Source organism: Telmatherina bonti, assembly GCF_933228915.1.
Source record: "Telmatherina bonti genome assembly, chromosome: 17".
Lineage (NCBI taxonomy): Eukaryota > Metazoa > Chordata > Actinopteri > Atheriniformes > Telmatherinidae > Telmatherina > Telmatherina bonti.
The window spans coordinates 23355056-23365577 of record NC_136615.1 but is presented as its reverse complement, the minus strand read 5'-3'; the positions used below and the strand labels follow the sequence as shown (position 1 = coordinate 23365577).

Below are 10522 nucleotides of genomic sequence, written 5' to 3'. Positions count from 1 at the left end.
CTGCACCTGGGGTGAAATGTTGGCTGAGTGTTTTTGTGTGTTTACTACAGAGGGAGTTCCTCTGTTACCTACAGATGTTGTTTATGACATCATCAGCTCAGTTGTTGCCAAGCTGCAAACACAACAGCCTCCTGCAGTCATGGCAATATCCAGAGACAACAGGCATACCTTGCACTGTTTACAGCAGTTTGTCAACTCAGTTTCATTCAATTTTGAATAATTTTGAAGCATATTAACTTGAAATACAAAAATTCTGTTTATATGTCATGATATTAAACTTTAGAGTTACTTTTAATGACACATGAGCAGCATTTTCCTGTTGATTGTTCAAGTACAGCTAATTTACTGCTCTTAATATATACTGAATCATGTTTTTCATTTATTCATTAATTTTAAAATCTTTCTTTTAGACATCTTATTTCTCTGAAATATGATAAATCAACCAATTCCATCTGTAAAACATCTTCCAACTCTACAACCAAAAATGTCTCATTTCTCTCTTTTATGTTTGTTTTCTAACTACAAAAAGGAACATAATATACGACAGGACTCTTTCCTGTGTAATAACCTGAAATGTTAACTTTCAATTATTAAATATGGTATATATTTCTAAGCCATCACCATTTCATACCACCAGTAAAGCCTTTTACATATTTCTCTATTTTCATTTCCTGTTGTTCTTCAACTTCCTCTTCCATTCAGTCTCATAATAAGAATTCTGCGGCAGAGCTGTGACACATCGATTTGAAGCTCTGTCCCACCCCACAGCACAATATGCTGAAAGGGAGAGTCTATTTAAATGCAGGGGGGAGTGCTTCAAAAAAAAAAAAAAAAAAAGAAAAGAAAGAAAGAAAATAGCCATGATATACCACAATACAGACAAAAGAATGCATCAGTCGACAGTGGACAAGTGACAAACCGCAAAATGCAGCGGAGCTACTTCTGCTTGATAATGAAAGTAAAAAACATCTAAAAACTGGAGCTCAGTTCTTTTGGTTTTAGTGGCCATGCCTCATGAGGCTACAGCTGGCACAGAGCAGCTCTCATCACTGCAACACCATCTGAATTTCAATAGATTTTCACCTACTGGGTCTTAAACAGCCCATTCCCACATATCAACAAAGAAGCAGTGATGCAACAAATTAGGAAGAAAAAAAAAAACTTCCTCTTTTAAAATTTGCAGACATTTATGGATACATATTGCATCATAACTTTTATAACTTTTAGATTACTATACTGTTCCTACCTATGCCTTTGCCATATCCTTCATTTAATTGCCATGGAAATAGATATAAAACAAATAGCTGACCATTTTGTAAAGTAAGACTAAGGCAAGTTTTGACTGAAGTGTGTGAAGTATGTTGTCAAACTTGACTGTAACTCACTGAAAGGTTTCTTCTGAATCATGGCCATCTAGTGGTGCTTCTACAGTATCCTGCTTAATCAGAGCTTATTATATAGATTATAGCACTACTTTAATAGAAAACCAGTAATCCAGTTGCTTTAAAATCATGTGTACCTAAAACATACATATGAGATGAGGAGTATAATTAAAAAAGTGTCTGTAACTTCCATAAAGCATTAGCATGTGGAGAATTAGTGACATAGATAAGCTAAAAATCTGCTCACTGATGACTGATTGGTCTTTCTGGTTTTCTATGTTTTTATTGTTGTAAAGCACTTTGTGACCTTGTGTCTATGAAAATGGCTACATAAATAAAGGTGATCTTATCTTTTTCAGGCAGCTGGATCAGCCATCCTGGTATCTCAATAGCTGTCGCATTAAATGTGTGGATGAGCTTTCAGATAAGTGTAGGAAATAACTGCGCTGAGTATTAGCAGAGGAAAGTAAAGATCAACTTTCACTATGACTTGGAGTCTAATTTATGATAAAATTGCTTCTTCAAGAAAAATGTCTGTTCAAACGTCAGCCTCTTGTTCCCCTTGTCTCTAATATTTAGGCAGGTTACTGAAAAGGTGCCAGAACTGGTTACATTAGAAAACATAAATACTCACGAACAAACAGACATGACTAAACTTCCACAAGAGGATTAAGTCAAACTCGTCCTGGGAATTGTCTGTCTGGCTCGGCTGCAAACAGTGCCTAACCTTACAGGCACCGCTGCACATTTAGAAGTGTTCATTATAGGAAAATAGTCCAGATATCGTTGTATTTGCCGAGCCTCACATGTCTGAACACTGACAACAGTTACGGATGACGGTTTACAAGGCGGCTAAGAGCTGTGGTCATTGAGAAATTCATTCCAAAATTAAATACAGAAGGCAGGCTATTTGCATTTCTATTTTAATTTATACATGCTGTTTCGAGTGGTTTGTTGTCTGGTTTGTGATGATTATTGTTATTGAATAATGATTGAACATTCAGGCTTGAAGAGCAAGCTTCTCTTGTATGTGTATATGGTACGCTAAGCAGAAGTGAGTGCCTTTCCCCCACTGTCGTCATCTGTCCTTATATTTAAGCTTTTATGGAAATAGAAATTGCAACAAGCATGTAGCTGCTTTTCTAAAACCACTTCCTCATCATTTTAGCAAAAATGTAGACAAGTTTAAACATCGGCTTGTAACATGTGACACTTTCTCATTAACATGGATCAGAAAATAAGTGAATACCTTCATACTAAACACTGCATACAAATTGAGCTGTATTTTATAATCCCAAAGAAAATGGATCCTGTAATAAAATATTGACCATGAGAAAAATGTTATTTGTATCACAAACAATAGAAATTTTATTATAAATTTGATAAACTATAACTACTATTTGCTCTATGGTACTGTAGTGTAAAAGAGCAGCTAAAGTAGGAAGGTAAAAACCAAATGAATTCCTTCGACCTCACCCTTTCTTTCCACATGTGTGGGACAAACAAAAAACACTCCTTTTTGATCGTTTTAGGCAACTGTAAAAGCATGGAAGTGAGACATGACCAGCTTTCTCAGAGTAGGGAATGTTCAGACTTTAAATTTATTGGATTCTAATCATAATAAATCCAGTTTTAGTTTCTGTATAAATCCCCTGAATGCTTAATATGGACACTTAAATGATCCAAATGTCCAAAAAGGTCATTTTTGATAAACAATAAACTTACAAATTAATGTCTTCCCATGCTGAGCAGGAATGTTTATCCTTTTGTCACTGCGTATTACCTGTGTTTTATAAGCTAATTACCATCCCTACAAGGTTAAAATAAATTTCCATCTTTCGTGGCTGACATATATATTGAGACTGCTACTGAAATACCATATACACACACTTTTAGGAGGGATTCCCACTAGGTGTGTGAGGACTCAAAGCTGTCCCACTGAGTCATTAAGTGCACTTCAGATGCTCTCATGTAAAATTGTTAATGCAGTCTGCACCTTTTCTTTGTCCACATTTGCTTCCAATCCTGTGTAATTGGCCAACAGTTCACAGTACAATGCAAGAATAACAACAGTACACTGCTGGTCTGACCCAATTATACACACACACCAAATATAGATGATGTTACAAAGAAATCTATCAGGAAATGAATATTTAGGTAACAGATATCAACCCCTAACTGTTGAGGTTGTTTGCTGTATTTTTGTTGTTTGTTTGTTTGTATTTTTAGCCATTAGATTTACGATGCTTGCGGCTAATATCAGTGTTTGCTTTTGCATTAGTTTAAATGCCACAAACAATTCTTGCAGCACAACTGGCAAGTCCATACACGGTAGTTTAGCTATTTTTATCCCTTTTTTTTTCTTGTGCATCGTTTCTAAGCACCATGTTTTAGTCACAATAGGATGCTCTCCTCCTCCTGTTTATTCCATTTCAAGCCCACACAAAGTCAACGCTCAGTCACTGAAGCTGTGACGTCAGCGATGTCTGTGAGGGTTTAGTGATTAGGCCTCTGCGTAGAGAATAGGATTGGGTCACAGACTTGATAACTGCTTACATGTTGACACGTGGGGCTGCACGGTGGCGCAGTGGTTAGCACTGTGGCCTCACAGCAAGAAGGTCGCTGGTTCTTGGCTGGTTTGGTCAGTGGCCTTTCTGTGTGGAGTTTGCATGTTCTCCCTGTGTATGCGTGGGTTCTCTCCAGGTACTCCGGCTTCCTCCCACCATCCAAAGACATGCATGATAGGTTAATTGGTCACTCTAAATTGCCCCTAGGAATGAGTGTGAGCGTGAGTGTGGTTGTTCGTCTCTCTGTGTGTGGCCCTGCGATGGACTGGCGAGCTGTCCAGGGTGTACCCTGCCAGTCGCCCAAAGCCGGCTGGGATAGGCTCCAGCTTCCCCGCGACCCTGAATTGGAATAAGCGGTTCGGAAAATGAATGAATGAATGTTGACACGTTATGGCTGGAAAAGTACAGGTGTGGTCACGATGGCTACATTCCACTGTGTCTACTACACACATGCAGGTTCATCCAGGAATTTTAATAGCTGTGACACTTCGAAACGTCTGCTTAAGAAGAGCCATTCTAATCAAGTTGGATAAATTCTTTGAATAAAAAGCCTTTTAACAATGATTTATTTATGACCAAAGCTTTTGAGATCATTAAAACCCCCACGATGTGGTAGTTTTGTCCCCGTCAGTGAGATTCTTTTCAAGCGTTCTCTCTGCAAAGCACGGGTCTTCCTCTGCCTCTCTGCAATGTTGGAGCTGAAGCTCTGCTTGAGGGCTGGAAGAACGACCCCAGACTGAGAGAGTCCAGACCTGGAAGAGGATGTGTGGATTTACTGATATATCCACCAGAACACAGTTTATTTTATGTGGAAATTGGCAGAGCAGAGATTTGAGAGATGGGCTGCAAACATTGCAGGAAAACACAGGCACAGGAACCGTATCAACCGACACGTTTACGTACGTTTTTTGCGGAAATGATTGAAGGCTGAGTTTGGGAAATTTCTTTTCTTCAACAGATTTGCTGTTAAAAAAAACAAAAAAACAAACAAGACAAGAAATTTATCAAAACTGCTCAAGTGTTTTTCAAAAGTATCATAAAAGCTGGCATTAAAGAAAATGACAAACTTGCTTTACCAAGTTCCATCGATGAGGTAGGCTTTGGTCAGAATGTAGTTTTCAGGAGTGATTTTCTTGCTCAGGACAATGTCTCTCAACAGGGCCTTCACGCGTGTAATCTGGAAGACACGAGGGTGTGAGAATTGCAATCAAACACAAACTGTAAAATCCATAAAATATAATTTACTCCAGCTTTTCCACAACCCACCGCACCAAATTAAATGATTCAATCTGATTCAGTGTTGGGTGATGGGCACTCACTTCCTGAGACTGTAAACTGTTTGCATTGTAAAGCTGCCGGATGATGACCTCACACTCCTGCAGCGTGGGGGGGCGCGGTGGATGGGAGGGACTGCTGTGGATCCGTAGAGGTTGTAAGGAGGTGATAAGGCGACCCGTCATGTCTGAGCCAGGGTCCTGCCTGGCTGAGCCCAGAACTTCGTTGGCTTCAACAAAGCTTCTTCTGAGTAGTCGATGAAATGACAGTAATGAAAATGCAACATACAGCTTGTTAAAGGCAGACATGGCTGCTAGACCTTCTGGTATGACTCAAGATTTAATTCAGTTCCTTGCGCATTATAATGTAACTACTCTTTTTATTCAAATACATGTGGATTTGATATCAACACAAAGGCAAAAATCAGGAACCAGATAGAGACACAACTGAGAACTCATCTCCAGCGCCGAATCAGAACCTCCCTCCGTAAAGTACACATGTGAACAACAAATGTGGAAAAAGTCTGGGTCGGATTTTCTGCATGCTCTCGTAAAATCTCCAGTGCTCATGTGTTAAATGACTTAAAATAAGTCCTTTGAAAAGGAAAACACTATCAAATGCTGAGATACGGAGAAGCAGGAGCTCACTAATGAGCATGAATGTATTGAGCTGTATAACCAGTTTAAAAAGCCTCGTTCTACATGTAGTGATGTGTCAGAACTAGAATTAAACAAATTTCTCCTGTTTTTGTCTGCCTGCACATGCACATCTAACTTGCGGTAAGTGTTTTAACTTTTTCACCATTTCTCTGTATTACAAACCTCATTTCCAGGAAAATTTGTGCATTTTGGAAAAAGGCAATAAAAATCTAGATCTAAATTGAAAATGTTTGAGCCTTTATATGTGTGTGTGTGTGTGTGTGTGTGTGTGTGTGTGTGTGTGTAACTTAAAAAAAAACAAAAAAAACTCAAATTTCTGATAAACATAAACACAATCATCAATATTTTTAGGTACAGTAGGTAGTTGATGATTCATTATATTGTGCTTGGATGGAAATTCACCTAAGAGCCTTGTCCTGTACGGGTCGTGTGTCTTGGATTTGCTCCTCCAGGTAGAGAGAAGTGTGAGCTTCACCGACCTGAGTGGGAGGTCTACCGGCTCGTCGGCTGTATGTCTGTCCTACAAGACAGAAAACACAGCAAGGAAAAAGTTTTTTTTTTGTTTGTTTTTTTTTTTTACCTCCTTTCGGATTTTATTATATGGTAATTTAAACATACTCAAAATCTGACTGATGTGAATGTCAGTCATGCTTACCTAAATGATTGGACATAAGTAACATTACTTGTGCACAATACAACAAAGTGAAAATAATAAGTCAGGATTGAATCTTACCTTTTCTACTTGACTTGGGAGGCTCCATGATCAGCTTATACTGCAACTCTGCAACATCCATAATAAGAACATTTTAGTTTCCAAAATGTTGCACGAAGGCACAGTCCCAGCAAACAACCCATGTGTCAAAGATGATCTGACTCTTCTGACAGAGGGTTAGACAGATGACTGAGAAATTCCTCGGTGGGTGGTGAGATGCTGTGGCTCTGTTCTGACACCAGATCTCTGTCTACCTCCTGCTGAGAAACTGTCAAAACCCCTGAGTTGCTATGCTACCACCATACCTAGATTGAATGTCCCAGCTGTCAGCACTTCATCAGGACACAGTCAGGTCTTTGTCACTAACCTGAATTCATTACAAGAGTCACCGAGTACCCAGCTTGCAAACGGAAAATAATGATGAGCATCCTTTGGATGAATTGTAAAACCCTCAGACGATTTCTGAATGACTGAAAAAGCTCTACAAGTCCCCCTTTTGAATTTAACATTAGCTTTTTTTTCTTCTACATATGTGGGTCAATAAATTTAATTTAAAAGCCTAATCTGAAGTATTGCACAGTCAAGTAATTTACCCCCCCCCTTGTCAAGTTATTATCAAACAGTAATAGTGTTGGAGTTCAGACCTTTATTTTCCCTGCTGAGATACTCTATCTCTGCATGGAGTTTCTCAAGAGTTTCTTTGTGTTGCTGCTGCAGGAACTGAATATTCCTCTGCAGTGATGCGATGCGGGGGTCCATGCTGCCTTCACGGGACGTCTCCTCTGGTGCTGCCGCCTCCTTCACTCCTCTGTCCGTCAGCGGTGCAGCAGGCAGCGGCTCCAGTTGTTGACTCACAGGCAAACGTCGTGAAGACCACGGCTTGCCCAGGCCCCCGATCCTGGTCCAGTGTGGCAAATGCTGTAGCGGTGGGAGGTTTTTACTTGACATCTTTTTCGTTATTCCGGGAAACGAGCCGCCATGAAGCCCTCAACCGGAGGGCGACAACAACATTAACTAGCTTGTGATCAGTGAGCGAGCCATTTTCTAGTCCCACTGCATTGTAGCACGGACAAGCCGACACTGTTAACGTGAAACAAGCAAATACTTAACTTGATAACACAATACTACCAGTAACCAGGTCAAACAGACCTACCCTGCATTACTTTGGCACTTCTGTAACAAATGCTGCGCCCGCACACAACGTTGCCATGACAACAACAAGTGACATTTTAAGAGACCAAACAGGTCTCTTAAAATGTCACTGGCTCGCTAAAGAATAACCATTAAATCACAAGAAGCAAAAGTGTTTTTATATTTACACATTAGTTTTTGGGACCAGCTCAGCCGACCTGTAAATGAATATTAAAAAAACAATTAATCTCTTAATCCTAAAATAAAACAAACAAATAAATAAAATAAAAAAGGAGGCTGCTGAGGTTTTAATTGAGTTTAGGAAGTTGGTCCGTTGTAAAGAAAACAGATACATAAATAAAATATAATTAAAAGTAATGCTTTTAAAGCAAACATTTAATAAAAAGAAAACTAAATTAATAGTTTAGCAGTTATTTTAAAAAAAAAAAAAAATGCATAGGAAGTGTGGCTTTGTATTTTGATAATATAATCGATCCAACTTAACAGAAATGGCTAAAATTATATTTGAAAGTCATAAATAATGAATGTATCTGCCCAGATCAAATTAGTCAAGATTTTAAAAACGAATTAACAGGCATTGGGTCTTGATGCTGTAAATTACTCTTTTTTTTTTTTTTTATCAACAAACTCCTTTCATGATGGCAAATGCTTTATAACATAACTTTACTCCCTGTGCTGCTCTGCTTCAGTTAAGTAACCACTCTTCATCGCTCCCAAATGTTCATTTTTTAATAAGAACAAAAGTAAAATGCAATAAACATTTAATATTTTTTTCACTTAATGATATGAACTTTTGTCAAATAATTTGTCATTTTTATGAGTTTCATTATTTGCTTTTTTTTTTTTATAAAAGAAATTGTACTGTATGGTACAACCTTACAGAATGGGGACAAACAAGGAGAGCAGCCAACCAGAGCAGCAATTTGGTTTCGTCCTGAGGGGAAGTTGTGCTTAGCAAGGTTAATTACAAAGCTGAATGGTAAACTAGTGAGTCCAACCAGGAAGCTATAAAGAAATGAGTTCTAAAGAAGCCTATTGTGCTTTCCCTTCCAGTAAAACAAACTTTATAACTTGAAGTGACACACCAGCTTTGGAAATTTACAACATCTAAAGGCAAATAGCTTTCCTTCCACTTTATTCATAATGCAGCTCCCCAACAGGAAAAGTTACATCACACACAAAAGGACACCGTGATAGTGTGTCTGGTATGAATATGGCAACATTACACTGCTTTTGCAACAGAAGAAGAAAATATGGAAGATGAAGCAGAAAGCCTTGTCTTTGGAAATGTACAGGTGGTACCGTTCTCCCTATGCCAACAGTGACCTTTGTACAATATCAATAATTTAATTTACAATATTAACAGGAGGCGCTGAATAAACCAGGTGATGTAAAGTGTAATATAAAACCCATTGTGGCATGTTCTGATTAAAAATCAAATCAAATCAGGCAGTTTTCTACTGTTGGAGTGCACAATGGCAAATATTTGTGGCGTTAAATGTGTTGCAGTTTATTTCCAATGTGATATATTTAACAGTGGTACACCACAGGGCACTACTTGTCCACCTGCTTCACTAATCTTTCATATTGTACCCCTCACGATGCTTTAGATTCCTTATGAGAATAATCAGCATTGAGACAGCAGTGATTGTATGTAATAATAAAAAGTGACAAATGCATCAGTTTTTCTGTTTCTTTCAAGATGCTACGCTCAGAGAAAAGAGCAGCATGTAGAGAGACAGCCTGGGAATAAATCTAAACTGGGAATGTACACTTGAACAAACACATGCAGGGTTTTTTGTGACAAAAAGATAAAAAGGCAACGAAGCACATACACACAATATCTATGTCAATAAGTCTTCTTTCTGTTCTGCTGGCAGAGCCACTGTAGGGCGGCACTGTTAGCCACTTGCAGCTGAAATGATCTGGTGACAACTTAGAAAATATGCACGTATACAACATCTCTGATAAAAACTAAAAGAAAAAAAAAAAGCGCCAAAGAAATGACGTCTTGGTTTAAATAAATGGGCTTAAAAGTGGGTTGCAGCAGGCCGTGTGTTTCAGCTTTGTGAGATAATCTTTCAGCCTGCTTCCTGAAACGACTACCACCCCCCAACCCCCCAAAAAAGAAAAAAAGACACATCAAACATCCAACCATGCACACGAACTCTGAAAGCAACTCCAGTACAAGGCGAAATTTTCAACTGGACCAAAGAAGAAAAGAGAAATCTTTAAGGGGTAAATGGCTAACAAGGTAGACATCATCAATAGAAACATTTCTTCCATCAGCACTCCCAGTTAACATGTAACTTCTCAAAAGCAAACAACAACTACTACTCAGAAACAACGCAAAGCAATCTATGCATTTTTTTTTCAGTGTTCATATATAAATATTTTTCCTATTTCTCCTTCCAGAAAACGTCCAATAGCTTATACCAGCTTCATGTCAACACCCTCACATCAAACACTCTACTTTTTGACAGTAACTGCAACACAACTAAAACTAAACGAAAACTGAAAAAAAGTACATCTGCATAAAACAGAGAAAGAAATAAAACTGGATGAGTTTAGCATGAGCCACCCTTTTATACAGTACTTCAAACAGTGCAAAAACATTCGAACTCCAGCCATAAACCAGCTTAAATGTTAATTATCTAACATTCAGACTGATATTAATGCTGCTTCTCTCCTGATGGCCCTACATTCATATTTGATTATACTTGCTAAACATCAATATGATTGACAGGTAAAACATATATATATATATAAATAAAA

At 38.3% G+C, this 10522-nt stretch overlaps 1 protein-coding gene across 1 annotated transcript; it reads right to left on the bottom strand.

The window, feature by feature from the left end:
- Positions 1–4514: 4514 nt before the first annotated feature.
- On the bottom strand, positions 4515–7543 carry ccdc74b (coiled-coil domain containing 74B; the record flags this gene model as incomplete). The annotated part of the gene is made up of 7 exons (XM_079256357.1): positions 4515–4701; positions 4853–4912; positions 5026–5126; positions 5269–5464; positions 6286–6403; positions 6617–6664; positions 7240–7543. 7 exons carry the CDS (start codon positions 7541–7543, stop codon positions 4515–4517), a joined length of 1014 nt encoding a protein of 337 aa, XP_079112483.1.
- Positions 7544–10522: the final 2979 nt, after the last annotated feature.